General features: G+C 43.3%; 1 protein-coding gene across 30 annotated transcripts in view; it reads right to left on the reverse strand.

Moving 5' to 3' along the window:
* Cadps (calcium dependent secretion activator) overlaps positions 1 to 22249 on the reverse strand; it is a 452678-nt gene that overhangs the window by 38044 nt on the left and 392385 nt on the right. For all 30 annotated transcript variants that reach the window (XM_040747608.1, XM_040747596.1, XM_040747603.1 and 27 more), the window contains one exon: positions 6599 to 6631. In XM_040747608.1, coding sequence (XP_040603542.1) covers positions 6599 to 6631 — 33 coding nt within the window. The remainder of the gene's footprint in view (positions 1 to 6598; positions 6632 to 22249) is intronic.

Genomic DNA, 22249 nt, shown 5'->3' on the forward strand with positions numbered 1-22249 from the left:
TGAACGAATGAATGAGTGAATGAATGAATAGAAAGGAAGAAAGTCAGGGAAAGGGGGTTGGTTTTTAATTTAATTAGATTTTCTGGAAAAATAGGCAGGTGGTTCATCCAGTAGTTTGGAAATGATTTACTGTGAAAAAAATAAGATAAAAAACAAACCAAAACAGAATGTGCACTGCTTGAGATGTCAAAAATCAAAGTTATCTCCAAAGAAACCCATTAAAACACTGTAATATGGGTCATTAGGAGAGCTGCCATAAACCTCTTAAATTTCTACAGTAGAGTTGTATGTTTGCTAATAACTAAAAAGATTAGTTTTCATTACTGTGATTTACCTTAGATCACAAAGTATCATTTCGCTACAAGACATGACTGTCAGGCTCTGCAAATTGAAGTTAGTTAACACTTCCGTGTAATTTCCAGGGTGAAAATGAGGAAGGTTTGGAAACAGTAGGACTGTATTTTTTTTCCCCGTGATACAAAGCTTACAATTATCAAGCAAAGGGCCAATGCTTGGCCCCCAGGATGCTAGTAACATTTCTTAACACATGCTGAAACAATGACAAGGTATTAATTTGAAAAACAATGAGGGACACCCCAAAGCCACAGTATCAAATGTTACACTTCTAAGCAATTTTCAGCAAATGGATGGAGCAGTTTCCGTGATGGTCCTATAATTGTACCAGTTTTGTGATACGAAACAATAGCAGCAATGAGATGGGGGTAACTGCCATCAGTTCTAAGTGGGTACATGTTTCCTCTCTGTTTGGCAGCTGTATATCAAAAGACATTTGTGGTAGGGATGGGAATCCTTACCTGGGGAACCAGAGAAACTTATTATTATTGTTTCCAGTCTTCCCTGGGATACTTGCGATACAGCCTTTTCCCTGGGTTCATCTTAGAGGTAAGATGAAGTAAAAGTCAGACGTGGCGGTCCTTTAGTAAGTTACCACATGAGGACAGTGCTCTGTAATACCGGTATCTTCAGCATGCCTCTTTCAGAAAAGCTCATGTCCTTAAAAGGGTATGCATTTGAGCCATAAAAACTCATGATCTTAAAAATCAAATTGGTTTGATTCTTTTTTTTTTCTTTTTTCTTTTTTGAGATGTGATTTCTCTATGTAGCCCTGGCTATCCTGGAACTTGCTTGGTAGACCAGGTTGACCTCGAACTCAGAGATCCGCCTGCTTCTGCCTCGTGGATGATGGAATTAAAGGTGTGGGCCACTACCACCCAGCTTTGGTTTGACTTTTATTGATTTATGTATTTATCTATCACTACACCATTTATTAAGAGTCGATAGTGCCAGGCATTGGTGGAACATGCCTTTAATCCCAGCACTTGGGAGGCAGAGGCAGGTGGATCTCTGTGAGTTTGAGGCTAGCCTGGTCTACAGAGTGAGTGCCAGGATAGGCTCCAAAGCTACACAGAAAAACCCTGTTTTGAAAAACAACAACAACAAACAACAACAAAAAAGAGTTGATATTAGGTGGGTCGTATATTAATTTGGGAATTTTATCATTTTCCTCCTAGGACATAAGCTCCAAGAAGAATAGAACTTTAATTCATTTTTGATTATATTCTTAGTACACAGAGATGCTTCCTCGTACCTAGTAGGTACTCAGTAAATATTTGCTGGATGGCCAAATCTATATATGAATGACCAGATCCTCTATTAACCTCCCTTTTAGAGCTCTTTGTAGTGATGTATTATTTTGCTTTATTAAAACTTGCCTGAGGATTCAGAAAGCAAAGTCAGCCACGGGCCATAGAAGCCAGGCTCACACTTTTAATCCCAGCAGCCCAGAGGCTAGGAGGTGGTGGTACACAACTTTCATCCTAGGACTCAGGATTAAGAGGTAGATGGATTTGTGTGAGCCCAAGGTCACCCAGATCTACACAAGACTGAATCAGTCTAAAAGAGAATTATAGCTCACACCGTTAATTCCAGCACTAGGGGGTATAAAAGATGGGAGCAAGGAGTCAGGAGGAGGCAGCAGCTTGAGGCTTGGTGAGGAGTCTGTGCTTGGATCAGCCCTTTCGGCCTGAGCTTGAGGTAAGAGCTTGAGGTGGCTGACTGCTTTGCCTCCCTGATCTTCAGGTTGAGCCCCAATATCTGTCGCTGGGTCTTTTATTTACTCATGTTTCAGCTCTTCATTCCACTGTATGGCTTATTACTCCATCCCAAGTTGGAGCTATGTAAGTTACCTGAACATCTATGGGCCTTTGTTACACAGCCATAGAGTGGGATTAATATCTCCCTGTCTGACCTTCAAGAATTATGACTAGCAGCTGTAATAATGTATAGGAAAATTTCTTGAAAGCCATACATTTCACTATAAATTATAACTGCTATGGTATCCTCTCTTTGATATTAAATCTATTAGCATCTACTTTAGACTCAGAAAGGAAGAGGAGACTTGATGGAGACCATACACAGCTACAAATGAAGTCTCTGCATAATTAGTTCTCTTTCTCCTGCTCACAAGTGCCTTCCTTTCATGTGAGAATCTCATCTGATTCAGACAAGTTGGGCTTCCATCTCTTGATGGAATGCAGCAGAGGGGAGAGGGGAATGTTGGACATTCCTGTGCCAATAAAGGAGTGCTATTTTGGGAGGTCAGACAGGACAGCCAAATCAGATACTCATGCTCCTCAAATGTGTGTATTCATGGGTAAAGGGGAACTGTTTCTATGCACCGGGAGACCTTGCAGGGAGAAGACAGGCAGTCATAGTAGTGAACATTGAATCACTTAGAAAAGATTAAATTACAATCAGGGCATCATTTAAAATAGTAGGGATAGAAAGGGCAGGAAGGATGGGTGATACGTTTTTAAGTGGACTTCCCATGAAAACAGCTGAGATTAAAACTGCTGGCAGGCAGGAAAGCTGATGAGTGTTTGTTACAAGTTGAAAAGCACACCCGACTGAACAACTGACGTCACTAGATAGGTTAGGCTTTGTACCAGTATTATCTCCTCATGGTAGGACTGGCCTTTAGGTGATGGCTTTAAATATGGCTAGAACAGATTGACAGACTTTGGAAAGCATCTAAACAAATATACAAAAATAACTGTAGAGCTGACTCTACCACAGGTGGAAGACATAATTCAGAAGTAAGGTACCCTGTGGATTAGGTAAAATATGACATTCTCATCTTAGCTTGTCTCTACCAGGTAGGCAGGGAATACAAACTCCTGTTTCTGGCATCTTAAGCAAGCCTTTCATATGAATGCCAATTGTACAAAGAATGGCCAAACTCTAGATTTAAGAAATAGAAATGAACTGAATTATGGGGATGAGTGCCTCTTCCTACTGGTGGGACTCAGTAAGAGAAAATTTTCTGTGATAATGAACTCATGGTCCCTACGTGGAACTAAGCAAACCATCTGAAAACTCACAGTACAACACAAAGAGTTCAGAGCTGGTCATGACTTAAGGGGATTGTGTTCAGGGTCTAGCTTCATAGAAATGGATGCCTAGGTCCACAGAATATGTTTTAATTTGTCTGCCAAGCAACCTGGGCAACGACACTTACAAAAACCAAAAGTCAAAACTCTTTAGATGTTTCAGGTCAAGAACTACTGATTTAGCCTACTGGTTTTCATACTTTTACAGAAAAAATATTTTGGAAAGAGATTTTAAAGGCTCCACCCAAGGGCTACTAAACTAGAACCTCTGGGGACATCTAAGATAATGTCATCAAACAACATCCAAACTCTTGTCATGTCTTACTGCTATACATTCTGCTATGGTCACCAGTGATATAATAGGTAAGTGTGGTATGCTAGTGAACTGGTTCTTCAAAATAACCCCAAACATCCGCACCCACCCATACAACCTACCAACCTAGCCACCAATCCTCCATTTTGGTACTGCTTTCCAGTTTCAAAGGTTTAAATACTAGCAGAAGGCTGATTTTGTGCTCATTGTCTCTTGGAACTAGAGCAGTTGGGCTCTACCATCAACCTGTCTCTTCCTTGCCTTTTTCCTGCCCAGGTGACCCTGAACAGGTCTATTCAGCAGGATGAAATGAATGACAGCCTTTTACAGGGCCATCTTCAAAAGTAAATGATGGTTTACTATAGGTAAATACTATATATACATATGTGTATTGGGTGGTACCAATATCTATTTTCTGTAATACTTAGTATACTGGTACAGGATGTAAAAGTATACAATTAATCAATTTACTTTCAAAGTGTAGTATTGTTCTAAGCCATTAACAATTGGCACAATTATGAGTTTGGTCTGCAAATCATATTCTTCTCTAATACTATAATAATTACTCAACTACCCAAGCACGTGTCTATGCATTGACTAAACTCATCTCACAGTGTGGCAGAGTGTTTAAGAGCACAGTTTTAAGTATGATCTTTATTGCTGTCTACTGCCTGGCCCCTCTAGAGCAAGTGAGACTTCATTTTAGTTTCCTCATCTCTAAAATGGAGCAGTTACAAGGATTAAATGTTAAAGGGCTTAAAACAGTGCTGGGCATTTTGGGTTGCTTCTAAACACTTGGCCAAAGTGGCTATAATCAGAGTCTGTGTCATCAGTGGTAGACAAGCCATATTGGGGGCCGTGCTGTGTCATTTTCTTCTGCCCCTTAAGAAGGGGAAACTCTGTTAAGTAATTTTTGTTATTCCACATCCTCAAGTTCCTAGTATAGCATCACCAATCTACAAGCACCTGCATGATTACTGATCCCAGAGAACTCTCCCTAGTATTGAGTCCATTTTACCCCATCTTCAGAAGAAAGCTGGATCTGGCCTGTGGGAATTGTTGGGCTGAGGCCTAAAAGATTGACAATAGTGAGTCTTTTCTGACTTCTTAGATGCTCTCACGTGGGTTGATGTTAATACTGATGCTAAATCAAATTTCTTTATATATTGGGCCTTGCCTGAATAGCATGGTCCAGAACTTCTGTTGCTTTCTGATTGCCTCTCTATACCAAGCAGCTACCGACAACAGATCTCTGGGCTAGGAGCTCCGCATTTCTATTTCTGACACTCGGAAAGCCCAGCAGCAGGCAGTGCTGAGGTAGCAGACCCATCCATCCTTTTCTCTGGGCTTCATCAAACCCTGAAAGGCCCTTTGCTGAATGCTGCATGAATATCTAATGAGGGTCAGGTGGGGTCCAGTGAGTTCCAAACATGTAGCACTATTTAATGTATGCAGCACACCTGGGTATGAGGTCTCTTATTTTAAAGGGAGACTCCACATAAAGGGAGAGTTTTTACTTTGGAGCTTAAAAAGAGTACAGTGCCTCATTTCTCTCCTTGTTGCGCTTCTGTGAGCCTTTTCTCGTCTCCCTTCTTCCACCTACAGGAAGGAGTGAGGTCCCTTGATGAGAAGTATTGTATAAATTCAAACATAATTATTGATTGTACATTCATTCATTAAACAAACAAAATGCATGCTAATGCTACATTCACTCCAATTTTCCATTTTGTCTTCCTTTGAGAAATAAGGCAATAAACCATTACACACTTAGCTTCCTGGGGAAATGAATTTAAATGTTAATATAAATCCTTTTAGAAAAAAACAAATTTTCACAAATAAGTATTTGAACAAGGAGGGTACTTAACCACGTTCAGAACGAGACTCGCTCGGCACCAGCCCCTCAGCGACCGTTGAGATAAGCTCCTAAATTTAATATTTTATAATAGACTCACACCTCTTTTGTTAGAAAGGAAGAAACAGCATCATTTCCTTTCCCCCTTTATTGGAATATATTTAAAAATCTCTCCAATTTTATTTTGCTAATAGGCAGGGCAAAGTCCGTCTATAAATGCCTTCTGATTTATCTCAGGTAATCCCACACTTTAGCATTCATGTGTAGTACTTAACCTCAATTTAAATGTAAATTTTGGGCAACCTCAAGTACCTTCTCTGTGAACTTTGAGGGCTCTTTTCATTAATGAGGTTAGCGCTAATTATGAACAGTTTTGTAAGTTTTCCTTAAAACAATTGCGGATTGACCCCCAAATGAACAAATTCAGAATTTATTTGTTTAAACTAAAAAATACTGGAACCCTAGCTGAAATTTCTAACTCAGGGCCGTAAGGTGTGTGTGCTGGAGAAGCAGAAGGACTTTGAGTGCTGGGCAACCAGAGGAACAAAAACAAGAGGGAACTGTGTTAACACCCATACTGGTCCTTCCTTCCTGACACATGTCTTCTTCTCATTGGAAAACCACCATCCCGCTCTTGGTCTCTGATAGTCCACATGAGGAATATGGAGCATGGGGATAAGGCCTGCAGATAGCACCCGCCATGAAAGCAAAGCACAGAAACAGATACAATCAAACAAAACACAGTGCTCAGATACCCAGGAGTGAAAGGGAAGCAGAAAAAGGGTGTGTGCTTTTAGTCCCAGCGTGGATGTAGGTGGGTCTCTGGGAGTTCTAAGTCAGCCTGGTCTACATAGGGAGTTCTAGGCCAGCCAGGAATACAGAGTGAGGCCCTGTCTCAAAAAAAAAAAAACAACAAAAAAATGAAAACAAATAAACCAAAACAAAGCAAAACAAAACAAAACTCCAATGAAAATAGAAAAAACCAACTAAAAGACAAACAGTGATGGATGTTCAGATACTCACAGGCACGTCCACGTATTTGGAAGCTGCCTTCACCTGAGGAGGAGAGAGAGGATAACATGAGGCAAGTATTGTGTTCTGCAGTTACAGCTCAGCCATTATCTGAGCTCAGACGATACATCTGTACATGGAGCTGAACAGAAAAAAAAAGGGACTAGAATGCAAAATCCTCCAATATATTTCAAGCTATGACCACTGTTTGAGGGAGAGTGAGCAGTTTTACAGCTTCAGGTTCTAGAGCTGGTACTGGAGTTTAGAGTTCCCCTCTCTGCCTTTACAGAAGGTAGAGGTGACTGTCAAACCTGGGAGAGGGCTCTCAAGTCAACAACCAAGAGTGCTGGCATTCCTGGTACCTTGAGTTTTTATAATTTGGCTGCAGGTTGTCCTGAATTCTTCTGTGCTTGGTGTCTGATAGTTCAGATTTTGAAGTAGAAGCAATGTGGTTGAGTCCCTCAGGCTAGAAAGACATGCATGGTTTCCGCAAATTTTTCAAGCAGAGCTTTCAGAGCTGTCCCAAAGCTGCTGCTATGTGCCCCTTGGGTTTAGGCACTTGAAACCCATATGAAAAGAGTAGGGAATAGTTATGGAATTCATTTTTGAGTGACAGAGTATAGAGCTGGAACAAGGAGTGTGGGCTCAGATCTGGATTCAAATCCAGAGCTACCACATGCAAACCACGTGACATTCTAGTGACTTCATCTCTCTGAACGTAAGGAAAGGGAGATACTAAGCATGACTGGTTCAGCTGCTGACATGACATGAATCCACTCGAAGTCCAGGGATGTCATAAGCATAGAACCAAGTGGAGTTAAGTACTGATAAACAAACATGTGTAAGTTCCGGGTGCTTGAGAAATCTCTACCCAGCTGAATTTGAGGAATAAACGCAGGGAGCATATGTGGGGTGGACAGGGGGCCACATTGAGAGTCAGAAGTTGCTTTTGCCATGGGAAGAACCTGCCAAGTCCCTTAGGCTGGCCTCTAGAGTTCTAGAACACAGTGACAACACTGTCTACTGTGAAGGACTGCAAGTCTGACAAATGTTAAAGTGGGGAACACACACACCCATTAGCTACTGAGTGTCAATGCACGTTCTCTAATAAAGTCACAGCACCTCGATTCCTTCTGCTACAGACTCTCTGAGAGCACACTCCAAAGTCTTTTAGTGACACCAATCACAATTGTAATTTGGTATCACTTTTTATCAGTGTCTGACATCTACAAAATATTTTGAGAGCTCAACTGTCTCCATTAAACTGCTACCTGGCTTGGAAAGGAAACTGTGGAGGGAAGGGACCAGAGGGAGTGGCTTGTGACCAGCACTGACTTCAGGGAGGCTGAGAAACAAGCACTCAGCAGACAGACTGAAACACTGCTGTGGTCAACACAGTAGCGGTTAGAGCTGAATCCTCTGTAAGGGCTGCTGGCAGAAGAGACTTTTTATTAGTCCATTAAGGGACAGCCATAAAGTGATTGCCTTCTTAAATCTGTCGTTCCATTCCTTTTCAAAATCTAACAAATCAAGCAAAAAGGCAGTTGCTCCCATTTTCCCCATGTACTAAAATCTCTACAAATAACAAGGTGGTATTTTCTACTTTGCAAACTATCTTGATGGGCTCAAGTTTAAGGAGTTTATGTGTCCATTTTCTCAGGCACCAGGTAGTGAAGCCAGATGTATGGGCGGTGTTCTGAGCCCAGGCTACCCCTCTGGAATTTCCCATCTTCTTAATGCTCAGGGAAGAGAAAGCCCTAAGAGCTGAAGCAATAGTGGTCAGAACGAGTGCTGGCAAAAGAGCTGTTCCCAGTGAGAAATCACCTCCTTTGCTCTGTCAAGTTGAAGCCTGGCAGTTGGTAGGAGTTTTGCTACAGCTGAAATGATCAACCTTTAAACACGCCTACTCTCCGTTTACCACTGACACACAGTTCCAATTGAGAGAGTGACACCAGTCAAATTCTGTTCCTTTGGGAAGATGAAGCAAGCTTGTGACATGAAGGGAAACTTCATGTACCCTTATATTTGCACCAACCTCCAGTCCAGCCTAGCTTGTGCGCGTGCGTGCGTGTGAGCGTGTCTGCAGGCCAGAGGTTAACACTAGGTTGTTGATCAATCTCCACTTAATTGCTTTTTGAGACAGTGTCTTTCACCGACCCTGGAGCTTAATAATCTGCCTAGAATGACTGGTTGGTAAGCTCAAGGAACCCTCCTGTCTGTGCCTTTCCAGTACTGGGACCATAGGAGGATGCTGAACCTGGCTTTCACATGGGCTTTAGGGATAGAGCTCAGGTCATCAGTCTCCTCAGCTCTTGGCTTACCCTGTTTGTGCATTTTTTGAGACAGGGTTTTTCTGTATAGACCTGGCTGTCCTGGAACTTCCTCTGTAGATGAGGCTGGATTCAAACTCACAGAGATCCATCTTCCTCTGCCTCCTAAGTGCTGGGATTAAAAGTGTACACCACTACCATCCAGCTCAGTTTATTCTTTATCTGGCCATCTACCAGGTCTTACTGATCTTTTCTCATCCCAATTATAACAGAAAACAAAAGATTGTACTTCTATTGTTATTTGAAAGGAGGCCGATTACTGTTTTGGGTTCTGGTCAATAAACTTTAGGGTTTAATGTTGAGGGTGAAGATGAAAGAAAGTGAATCAAAAGACAACTAGCTTGGGCAAGTATTAAAACCTAGAACCTTTTTGTAGTTGATGAAAAAATACATGCAGGTTGGAGGACCTTCATTACGGAAGTTTCAAAATACTGAATCAGGGTGAGTAAAGAAAATTATGGGGCCATAGAAGGCATGCCCAGCAAACATTCTCCCAGCAGAGACTGACCATCTCTGCGGTTCATATCCTTCCTCTCACTAGGAATAATGCTGCAGGCTTGTCTCTTTATCAAGAAGGGGTGCCTCCCAAGCTGCTTCCCCCTTCGCTCATGTTAGCCCCTTGGTGAGGTAGGAAATGGTCAACAACTCCCCTTCCTTCTCCTCCTTATTCTCTTCTCTCCCCTTCTCTCTTTTCTAAATAAAGGTTGAGAAGGAACAGGAGTAGAATCTAGATTCTTTCCCCGGAACCCCTTTACTGTGTAATGACAGTTGCACAGGCTTTAAGCACCACAGTTTGTTTTAGTTTCATGCCTTTAGGTCTGTTGAACTCCTGGTAGAGAAGAACAACCAGATCCTCCCAACCCCTAGGACTGGATTCATCTGCATAAAATTCAAGTATGCCAGCTTTGGAGTTGACGTGGTAAAATTTTTGCCTGGCAAGCGCAAAGACCTGAGTTTGATCCACACAGCCCATGTGGAAAAAGAGGTAGAGATGGTGAGACCTCTGGGTTTCTCTGGTCAGCAAGCCTAGTCAACCAATGAGTTCGGGGCCAACCAATGAAGAGATTCTATCTCGAAAGAAGGTAGATAGTGCCCAAATAATATCATCTGAGGTTTTCCTTTGACCTTTACTTGCAACCCCCTATATACACCCAATAATATATACACACAAAAACATGACTGTCTGAGAATGAACCAGAAATTGTCTCTGAATCAGATAAATGACAACTTTTCCTATCTACCCAAGTCTATTGTCCATGATATATGGTATATATTCTTTCGTAGAGAAAAGATATTTTCTTCCCAAGCAAACTTCTTTCTTTAAGAAATTTTTCATTAGTGGTTATCAAAAGTGTGTGTGTTCGCATGTGTATGTAAGACTATGAATGTGTATATATTTAACATTGTTTCTTTTTTAACCTTAAAAGAAGCCCTCCTGGTGTCCAAGAGTATATGGGTTCAGGACTGGCTGGGTTAGAAGTCTGGCTTTTAGCCCATTTTCTAGCTTGGTACCTTTGAGCTTCCTTTGTAAATGGGGCAGTAATAACATTACTCAAAGGGACGCCAGAGCCTGAATGAGACAATCCAGCCAAGTACATCCAATCACGCTACTAGTACTAAAAGCAGCTATTGTTGCTGGGCCTGCTGAGAACAGGAGCTTATTGGAGAGAACCAGTGCTCCTCTCTGCTGGTGGTAGCTTCCCTCCACACCTACAACCTGTGGCAGTGCCTTGCTATGAAAAGGAAGCTGGGGTACTATCTGGTATCTGAGTTCATTCTCAGGATGGAGGACACAAGCAGTTCCTCCTCAAAGCACACCCAAGCATTTCCAAGTACTCTGGATATTTTCATAGGTTCCTGCCCCAGTTATATGCTTAGTGAAACTACCTCCCTTTCCTGGGACCTAGCCATGGGATGGTACAGGAGACAGGCAAGAAGGACTTGCCCTCAGATACAAGGTGTGCATCGCTTTTGAGTGCAGTTCACTCGCCCTCAAAGGAGAGGCAGGACGTTTGGTTTAGTCTGGCCCTCCAATTCTGGGACTCTGCTGTGTGACCAGCTCTTTTCATGGGACATCACTGTCCTCTTCTCTGGCAGTATTCCTTAGCACTCTGGCCCTGGCCCCCAGGCAGAGCCAGCTCTTGGAAATGAGAACAGAAAAGGTATAAATCAAGGGAGGCTGTGGAAGTGCGAGTGGAGCTTATTCTTCACATGGCTGCAGCTAAAGTCACTATGGACCAAAGACCACAAGGGCTGTGATGTTGAGCCACATGCTCATGGTCCCTGTGCACACAATCTCTCCAAATGCTCAACAATTCAGGCCCACCTAACAGCTAATAACGATGGGTTAAAGTCTAATTTTGAGTGTTTACTATTTATCAAAGAGTTTAAATTATTGCATGCTGTGTTTGATCCCTATCTGAACCTTCTGAATAGGGGTCCTATTAACATTCTACAGCTGAAAACCCTAAGCTAAGAGAAGTACCAATAGGACTTAAAGTCACATTTTGGACCTGCCATCCAGCTAATTTTTCTCAATTGTATCCAAGTAGTTTTAAAACCCAGTGTGTGTGTGTGTGTGTGTATGTGTGTGTGTGTGTGTGTGCATGTGTCTGTGTCTATGTGTAGAGACAAACTAAAAAAATGCTTCTCCAGGAAATACATAGGGGTCTAAATAATCACAGAACTGATTCAGGCAGGGCAGAAGGTCCAAAAGTGTTTTTTTGGCCTCCATGTCACAGCTAATTACCTCAACGTTCCACCTGACTTAGTGTGTGTAGACGGGCTTAATGGTCCTCTATTGAGCACTTCCATTATTTTTCAGGTGCCCAAGGTAATCTTTTCATTGAACACTCACCAATGCTGATGACTAAGGGATTTTCTTCAGTCCATTCCTAATAAGGGGACCTGAGTTAATCATTGTGTAGCTTTGACAGGGAGCCCGGCAGGGGCTTAAACCACTTCTCCTGCTTCATTAGGGGAAAAAGCAACCCAGGTGCAGACCATGAGGACCTCAGGGTTTGATACTATTAAATCAATGCACAGACAAAAAAAAAGTGGATTAGGTTTTTCCTTTTTTTCCCTCTCTCTCTTTTTTTGCAAACAGAAATCTGGTGGACAAAACTCAAAGATGGAAGAAAAAAGAAACCGAAATACAGATGACTGCATTAGCTAGTGCCTAGGCTTTCCTTTCTCCCCACGGTCTCTTAAAACAAATCAAGGGAGTGATTTATTCTCTGTGTGAATGGACTCCACCCCTGCCTGATGGGCTTCGTAAGAACTCCCTGCCGCCTTCTCTGCCTTTGCTTTGAAACTGCTGACCATCCCACTACCTCAAAGGGCTGGCGACACTGAGCTCAAGGGCTGGCTGGAGATCTGATACCTTCTTGCTTTTCTTACTTCAACACAGGCAATCTTAGAAATGTGAATTAAGTCAATGCGATTCAGTAAGATGGTGACTTGATCATGGTGATTTCATCCCTAAAATTATCTTATCTCATTAGTTTAGTTTTTCACACATGGAATATAGGGTCTTTACAAACTTTTATTATATTGATTCATGAGAGAGAGGAGAGAGAGAGAGAGAGAGAGAGAGAGAGAGAGAGAGAGAGAGAGAGAGAGAGAGAGAGAGAGAGAATATGGTGTCATGGTGCCTGCATAGTCACAGGACAACTTTCTGAGTCAGTGCTCTTTCCACCACCATCATGTTAGTTCCAGGGATAAACCCAAGTCCTTGGGCTTGGCTGCAGTTCCTTTATTCCCTGAGCTATCTCACTGGCCCTAGAAAATAGAGTCTATAGAGAAACAAAGCTCCTCTCTCTTTTTTCTCACCACTACGCATTCAGTGTTGACTGGAGAAAAAAACTGCTGGAAGGAATGAATTTGTTAACATACTCTTAATTCAAGTTAGAGGTTTTTAGTTTTCTAGACCTACAGCATTCTGAGAGGACAATTATGAAAAAAAGTACAAGGAGGATCTCTGAGTTCTAAAGGAACTGGCATTTACCACACATATGGGAAGGATCAGGGTCCCTGTTCACATAAAGTAGGGGTCCGGAGGCTGATGACTCAGCTGCCATTTGGTTTTGTCACCTGACAGGGTGGGCCAAGCAATTAGTCTCTTTAAGCATCAATTTCCTCCCTGGTAAAGGAAGAGATAATGGTAATATTAACAGCATGATCCTACCTCACACACACTTGTGTGAGCATGTGTCCTATAGTTTATTAATTAAAAAGATATTTAAAAAATGTGTGCATATATAGGTGCACATGCAGGTGCAGCGGCAGGTGTGCATAGTCTCTCTCTGTGGTGTGTGTGTGTGTGTGTGTGTGTGTGTGTGTGTGGTGTCAGGATGGACAGAAGACAATTTTCAGTGTTGGCCCTCAGGCACATTGAAAACTTTTGAGACAGGTCTGCCATTGGCCTAGAAATTCATCACATAGGCCAGGTTAGGCAGCCTGTAAGCTTGCAGGAATCCACTGGTCTCTGCCATTCCACTATGTTGGGACTTACAGGTACGAGACATCATGCCAGGCTTCTTACAGGTTCTGGGGGATCTGAACTCAGGTCTCCACATTTTATAGCCTGAGCCATCTCCCCAGCCTAGGAAAGGGATCTTATACGCGCCTGGCATATGCAGGACACTGTTCCAAGCATTTTACTTGTGACAATCCCCTTGGTTCACATAAAACATTTGTGGAGTTAATGGAGATGGAGTCAGGGCAGCAGCTGGCTACAAGTGCTAGTGGGTGGGGCATTACATTATCCCATGCTTGGATATGGCTGCTTCCAACTCCTCCCCTCTTTCCTCTGGCACTCCCTGGGTTGAGGGCTAGTCTTTCCCTCTGAATCTCCTCCTCAGGTATAATCTCATAGAGAGTCTAGTTCACATTGCTTTGCTCATTTTCAGGGATTCCTGATGTTAGTCCTGCTTCCCCCTCTCCATGCTCACTCTCCTCCCTTGAGAATTGGAGTCTAGGCCTCCATTCCCCATGAATCCAGGTTGGCCTGTGCCAGCACTGCCAGTAGCACATGAAGGAGATGGTACAGTGTCCATTCTGATTGGAATCTTGATCAATGCTGGAGGCGTCTGCTGCTTTTACTCTTGAAAGCCAGCTGCCATTTAAATGGAACCATCTAAGGCCACCACAATGTGGAAAAATTCCAATCACATGCAAAAGCCTGACGGATGAGATCCCTCAACAGGGGAAAGGAAGCTTCATGAAGAGCGAAACCATACAAGCGGACATCCGGTAGCTCAGCCAGTCACCTCAGCCACCTGCCAGATGCAGCCAACGGTACAACTCTAGTGATGGAGCCAAACAACTTCCTGTCCCAGCTCGCCTCAGATTCCAAACCCACAAGATTCATTCATTTTATTTTTATTTGAGACAGGGTGGACTCAAATTGACTATGCAGTTAAGAATGATCTTGAGCTCCCAGTCTTCCCACCTCTACTTCCCAACTGCTGGAATTACAGGTGTGCACCACTGTTTCTGGATGCAATGATCACTCTGAGCCAATGGTGCTGGCATGGGTTGCCATGTAACAGTAGATAACTAATCCACTGAGTAAGGTACCACCTTTTCTCGTACTTCTTTTACATGATCCACTGCATATGTTACCCAGAAGTATACTGTGGGAGAAGCTGATGATGCATTAGGACAGAATTTTGGAGTGGTATATGGCCTTTGAAACCTCAAAGCCCACCCCTTGTAACATACTTCCTCAAGTAATGCCATACTTCCTAAGCCCACCCAAACTCTGCTAATGGCTGGGGACTGGGTATTCAAATACTCAAGACTATATAGAGACATCTCATTCAAATGACGGGAGGTATCTAGGGGCATGTGTGCATAGAACACTGACCAGGGCACTTTATATCTAATTAGTTCAATTAATCACAGATTGGGATACCAAAGCTCAGAAAGGGCAAACAATTCCCAAGAGTTCCAATAATAAGGGGTGTAGCTGGACCACCAGGTGCACTCATTATGGGTCTACAGTCTTGGGGAGTCATTTAACCTTTGGTGGTTTCTATAACCTCATCTGCAATCGCAGAACACGAGGACGAATAGTGTCCCTTTCTGAGAGTGCAAGTGAGACTCAGTAGGCTGGCATCACATGCCGTGCAAGCAGAGCACCTGGCTTGCATCAGGCACTCAAAAATGTCTTTCTACATTAGTCTCACAGTTTAACTCACTCATGGTTAGCTGAGAGGGAGCTGGCTATTCCAAATTCCAATCTGGTTCACGGGCCAAATTCAACCTACTGTCTGGTTTTCAATGTTCTATAAGTTGAGATGGCTTTTATAATTTTAGGCAATTGAAAGGAAGAATGATATATTCTGAGAGATGAAAACTGTTGAAATTGACATTTCAACATCCAGAAATAAAAAAAACTATTTACATGTGTATGTCCACTTATATACACATTGTTTGTTGCTACTTTTGTGCTCAAAGGACAGAGCTGAGGAGTCATGGCAGAGACCATGTGGCTCCCCAAATCAGACAAACTTATTATGTTCCAATTTATAGAAGGAATTTTCTCACTTGTGGATTAGGACCAACTTAAGGGCAAGATAGTTCAGTGTGTGAAAAGAATTAGAAAACACCAATTTCCAATCCTATGCTGACCATTAACTACTTGGTAGATTTTGGCTAGCTGCCTAGCCTGTTGGCTCCATTTCCTTATCTATTATAATGAGGATCGGGTTAATTGTTTTTTCCTTAGATTCCCTCCAGATTTTAAAAATGTGACTCTCAGAGGGCCTATGACTCAGGTTCTAGGAAGAATGTGGAACAGGAAGCATTCCTTACACCTTGAAAGGATTATAAATACTCCAGGGGTAAATAAAAATGCTATTAATAGTTTAGTGTTCAAGTTCTGGAAATAAGTGTCTAGGAAAAACTATACTATCGGGGAAGAAAGAAAACATGTAAGATAGACGAAGAGCCTCTGTCTACACAGGGAGCAGATAATGAAGCATGGCCAGCAGGGAGACTTGGCAAAGGCATGAAGGGATTAGAGACAGGCTGCCTATGTCAGGCTTTCCCTGTACCAGGCTGAGTTTTGGGTGTCTCTTAGAAGCCACCACACTGACTCTCCTAGCAACCCTCCAGCTGCAAGCTGTCCATTGACCTCTTCGGGCTATTGTGGGAATTGCTCAAGGGCTATCATAAAGGGGCGTGGTGAACTGGCATCACACACTATCCCAGTGCTATTCAGGTCCCACCCTGCTTGGCTTTCAAGATCCGGCAAGGGCAGGGCCTTCAGGGTGGTATTTGTGTAGAGACATGCTGGCTGATGTCCTGCTGCTGCTGGAATTACCAGCTCAAAGGAACAAGTTTCCCATGAATTGGGCAGGGAGCCCAGCTACCAGTGTTTCAAGACTTTCTACTTTTGCCCAAATTCTTCCCTCACTTCCGGTTCTCATGCTTTCATTTTAGGGCGCAAATGGAATGGAATGACATATAACTAATTACAACCTCTGTGATAGGCACTTCTCTAGTCAGTCAGGGGGAAGCTAGGACCCCGAGCAGCAGAATAATGGATCAGAAAAGGGTTATGGGGATAACTCCTTGGGGTTTGAGGTAGTTTAGATTCACGAGCAGGGGATCTAGAGTTGGATATATGTGGCCAAGTTCTAGTTCAACCACTCATGAGACAGGTTAATCTCGTTTTTCTCATCTACGAAATGGGAACAATGGATTTCCTCACAGAGATGCTGAGTTCTCAGAACAGACCCAGGATGAATGATGTGTCAGCTATCATTCTTGGTTTTTTGCTAGAGAAGCAGGCTGTCCAGCCTCGTTGGGCTGGATATGGAGGTTGCCTGTAGCCTGCACTACTCCACAGCTACGTGTCCTGACTTAAAAGTGAACATTTAAAGAACTTTTGTGCACATGATACATTTCAGCCCTGGTGAGCTACAGGTAGTTACTACTGAGGACAGCTCGGACAGACAATTTTTATTATGAGAAGGTCTATCTGCCATTGTTCTAGACTCAAGACATTCACAGTTATTGAGAAATAGGAATGGAGAAATATGCTACTGTATTCCCTGTTAGAGTTTGAAATATGGAAAAAAGGGTTTGGGTGTCAGCAATCTCATTTTGTGGGGAAAGCAAGAAATAAAGACCAACAGCTACGATGTATAGTTATAAAGCTACAAGGAGGAAACAGTACTGCTAAACCTAGGAGGAAGAGGAAGGGGAGGGAAAGGTGGTGAGGAAAAGCTGCGTGGAAGAAGGGAGAGAAGTTATAGCTAAGTTTGACTAGTCAAGGAATCTGCACATAAATGGGATGCGATGTCTCATGTCTAGGTAGGACCACAAGTTACAGTCAGTCTAGGCTACATATTAACACCCGTCTTAATGCATAAACAAAACAAAAAAGCCAAACCACAAACATAGTCACATATAAGTGGTAGGTAGCGATATAGTAAAAGAAATTGGCTTTTAAAGAAATGTCTGTGTCCCTGTCTCTGTCTCTCTCTGTCTGTGATGCATGGGTATGTAGAAGCCAGAGAAACACTCAGTGCCCCCTCTATCACCCTCCACCTATGTTTCGAGGCAGGATCTCTCACTGAAGCTGGAGACTGCCATTTTGATAAAACTAGCAGGCCAGCAAGCCTCAGGGATCCCCTTAACCTCTTCCTTGCCCAGTACTGGAGACACACATCACTTCACCCAGCTTTTTCATGGGAGCTAGGGATCTAAATTCAGGTCCTCATGCTTGCTCAACAGCCACTTTGCACACTGAGCTATTTCCCTAGAGTTGACTCTAATGGACCTCTCTGATAAGAATGCTAGGGAGTGGCAGGCCAGAGATGTATATTTTAAGTTGATAAATTGACTGCTTCTTTATGGTTTCATCAAAGCTTTTATTAAATTTATTTATGTGTATATGTACATGCACCATGCTGGGTGCGTGGGGATCAGAGGACAACTTGGGGTAGTCAGTCCTTTTCTTTCTCTGTGTGCCTTCTCAGGCCTGAGCTCAGGTTCTCAGGCTTGGCAGTAAGAGTTACCTGACTGGCCTTACTATTTTCTTTTTTGAGGTATGTTATCACATTAATCTTATGATGAATTGTTAAAAAAAAAAACACAAAGAAAGCGCAGAACTGTTAACACTCCGGTGGAGAAAGGAATTTTATGGGAAAATTTTCTCCTTTTGAAAAGTAATTTTTCTTGGTGCCTGTCTTCAATGGAGTCACGGCTTGGATGGAGCGTGTGCCCTGTACAAAGGCAAAAGCAACACTTGGCCACCCCCCAGCCCTAGTCTGGATGCTCTAAGTGCGTCTTGGGAAGAGGAATGTGTACTGAGTGCCAACCGAGGGACTGACTGCTTGGGTGAAACAGAATGTGCGAGTGGGCGGGATGTACTGGGACTGTGTGTGCGGGTGAGCAGTTGAGCAAGCCTCAGTGGGTCCTGCCTGGGGCCAAGTGACAATTACAGTGAAAACCCCTTCCAATGCTTCCTGAGGACTGGAGAAAAACACCACCCTTGAAGTGTATGTGGAATCATAGACAGCAGGATGGATTCCCAGAACTGTGCCACCGGAGGGGATGAGATGTCTTTATTGCTTGCCAAAGATCAAGGGCATACTGGGCCAATTGTGAAGTGCTCTAGTCCCCGTGAGCACTGAATCAAGTGTGGCATAAAGGGGTGCGGATCTGAGCTTTTTAAGATGAAAAGGGCTTTGCAGACAGACGAGGTGATCCCTGCCTAACAGCATGAAACTCAACAGTCCAACAGTGTACCACAAAAGAGGTAAAACAGTGCATTTGGTCATGTGTATCTTACTACAAGCAAAACATGAAAAAAACCCCACAATGATACAGGGCTGCACACACTCACAAGGCCCATTTTCTTACTTTGTTTCAGAGAAGGCCCATGCATGGATGCTGTTTTCACAGATGTGAGAACTGTGACACTGACATTTTCTCACAAGTAGTTCCTGGCTCAAAAAATGATCAATTGCTTTTAGAATTGGTGCTTGAGAAAAAAATTGAAACATACATACATACATACAAATGGAAGCTTCCTGAATGACCTACAAATGGAGAATACATTTAAAAATAACTTCAGATAACAGAAAATAGAATATTGGCCACACTTCAATTTTTACTCCTGTTCTTTCCAGATACTACGTGTCGTTGGGAAGAGCAATTAGTTTCTGTCTTATAATGAACTTAATACTGGATACACACTCATGTAGAAAATATGGACAGATTTACTTATGCATATTATTTGGGTACCTTGTTTGCACTCTTCATTATTGAGACCTGTTTCCTGATTTTGGTTATGTGAAGACTGGGCTCCAGGGAGCTAAGGTGTTCTATGGAACACACAGGCAGGATGGAAAAGAGTTGGTTTGGAACTTCTTTGGTTTAGCAGTCAAGGATCCTCTATTGTAATACACTTCCATGTAGACTGCTTCTCTGAGCTCCAGTTTCCTTATCTGTGAGTTATGGTTATCTTTGTGACTACTGTACGTTTTCCACAAGATAATTTTCTATAGCATGCAGGTAACAATTAAATAATGGCTATGGTAAGCCAAAAGCATTATATTTTTTTTACCCCTCACAAGCAAGACTTCATAAATATGTGTGTAACTTTAGTGGGTATTCTGAAATGCCCCTCAAGGACTACTGCAGATCTCTAAAGGGCCAGGGGAAGGTAGAAGAGTCTCCTGGCTTCTCCTCAAGCATTTGCACGCAAGAACACCGAGCACTGGTTGCAGGGTTGTCAGTGAAAACTTGGTTTCTGTGCATGTTCATAAGCATTAGCTGTGATTTAACTACTGTGTTGGCTAGTTTTATGTCTATTTGACACAGCTAACGTCATCTGAGAGGAGGGAGTATCAGTTAAGAAAATGCCTCCAACTAGAAGAAACCATTCTGAGTGAGGTAACCCAGTCACAAAAAGACAAACATAGTATGTATTCTCTCATATATGGATTTTAGACATAGATCTGGGGAGTGCCAGCCTACAATCTCACGGCCAGAGAGTCTGGGAAACAGAACCTTTAACCAATGACTGATGGAAGCAGAGGCAGACAACCACAGCTAAACACTGAGCTGAACTCAAGGAACCCAGTGACAGAGAGGGAGGACTGATGAGTAAAGGGGTTAAGACTGGGCTGGTTTAACTCACAGAAACAGCTGGCCTGAACAAGGGGTAGCTCTTGAATCCCAGACTGATGGCTGAGAATCCGGCATGGGACTGATCAAGATTCCCTGAATGTGGTGACAGTGAAGAGGCCTAGGCAATCTATGGGGCCTTGGGTAGTAGATCAGTATTTATCCCTGGCATACAAATGGACTTTGAGTGCCCATCCAACAATGAGATGCACTCTCACCCTGGACTCTTGGGGGAGGGTCTAGGCCCTGCCCTAGATGAAATGACAGACTATGGACACCCCATGGAGGACCTCACCCTCCCTGGGGAAAGGTAGGGGTATTGGGGGGGGGGGTTGGTGGGAGGGTGTGGGAAGAGGGGAGGGAAAGGGAGAGGAACCTGGGATTGACATGTGAAGCAACCTTGTTTCTAATTTAAATTTAAAAAGAAAAAAAAAAAGAAAATGCCTCCATAAGACCTAGTTGTAGGTAAGCCTTTAAGGCATTTTCTTAATTAGCTATTGATGGAGAGGGCCCAGCCCATTGTGGGTATGGTATCCTGGGTTCTATAAGAAAACAGGCTGAGCAAGTCAGTAAGCAGCACCCTCCACAACCTCTACATCATCTCCTGCCTCTAGGCTCCTGCCCTGAATGAGTTCCTGTTCTGATTTCCATCAATGATGGACTAAAGTGCAGAAGTGTAAGCCAAATAAACCTTTTCCTCCCAGTTTGCTTTTTTGGTCATGGTGTTTTGCCACAGCCATGGAAACTGAAACTAAGTCAACTGCTAAAGTGAGAGTGTGGGTAACAATGCTCCCACAGACCATGCCAAACACACCACCAGGAGCCCCTGCGTTTCTTTAAGCAAAGGGCTGTAGCACTGCTGGGGAGCTGGGCAGGAGCTGGGCAACCATCTCTACTAAAGTAGAAGCGTCCCATTCCACACCCTGCTCAGGAGCTGTAGCCTTATCTGCAGGAGAATGATTCTGTCTCCTATGCTGGGGTGCTATGCTCAGAGAATACATCTAGGGAGAATGTGTTATCAACCCTCCCTACCCCAGGGGGTTCTGAACAGATGTCTGAGCCAAAAGACCCATTTTTTCCTTCCAGTTTCCCTCACTTTTGTTCTAATCCTCCCTTCTCAGACAGGAATTTGACGAGACTCAAGGACTCCTTTAGACTCACCCTCTCTCCATGCTGCTAAGCCTGAAGGATGCAAGTATCCTTGTGTATCTCGTCTATCCTAGTTAAGGCTGAGCAAAATGTCACCACTGAGCTTGATGAGCATCACACAGACAGATGAGGAAAGTAGGCTCAGGAAGCTTCAGGGACTTCCCTGGAAGACCCACAGCTAGTCACAGCAGGAGCAGACCTACATGGCTTGCTGGTCACACTGTACTGTGTCACAGTTTGTCTGTTTCGCTGACACACATGCATCATAGAAACTCAGAGCTGTGAATCACAAAGTTGTAATTACGTAGACTTTCCAAGCAAGTATGAAAGCTACTTGTGTTGACTATAAGTGGGGACATGGTCTGCCCCTGCCATTTATGGGTTTTGCTTTTCCCCTTGAACATCCCTAACAACAAGAAGCTGAATAGAGCTCAAAATGTAAGAGAACAGGAGCCAAGCCTTGCTCTGTATCCAACTTCAGCACAACCATGGTGCTGAGTGGGTGAAGACTCTGCTGATACCACTGAATAGTAACTGTCAGGTCCAAAGTGGGCCCCCTAAATGGCAGTGCTAGTGATGACGTCCTAAACAAAGGACTCTGATGGGGAAACAGAAAGATTGCTCTTGGGCAAACAAGCATACATTCAGCATTTGTGAGGAATCTTGTAAGGCAGATTTCTGTTCACCAGGAACCTACCTTAATACACCCCTAAAAGCCAACTGCCTCCTGCAAGGACATCGTGTTCCCAGTTCAACTCAAAGACCTGACCCTGCTGATTGTCATATAAAACCCACTTGTTTTTTTTTTTTTGACATTTAGCCCCCAGTCCTGTCCTGAGAGACAGGCTTGGCAGTTTGATCCCCAAACTTTCTACCCACGGAGCACTCTAATTCAGTGGTTGCATTGAGCTCTTGCTTACAATCAGCTTCTGAAATGAAGGGGTTGTCATTGCCCCTGATGTTTCACTTCTTCTTAGGCTTCCTACACTTGAACTTGAAGTACAGTGTGTGTGTTCATGGCATGTGCCAGAGATCG

The sequence above is a fragment of the Mesocricetus auratus genome, unplaced genomic scaffold (assembly GCF_017639785.1).
Source record: "Mesocricetus auratus isolate SY011 unplaced genomic scaffold, BCM_Maur_2.0 Super-Scaffold_100006, whole genome shotgun sequence".
NCBI lineage: Eukaryota > Metazoa > Chordata > Mammalia > Rodentia > Cricetidae > Mesocricetus > Mesocricetus auratus.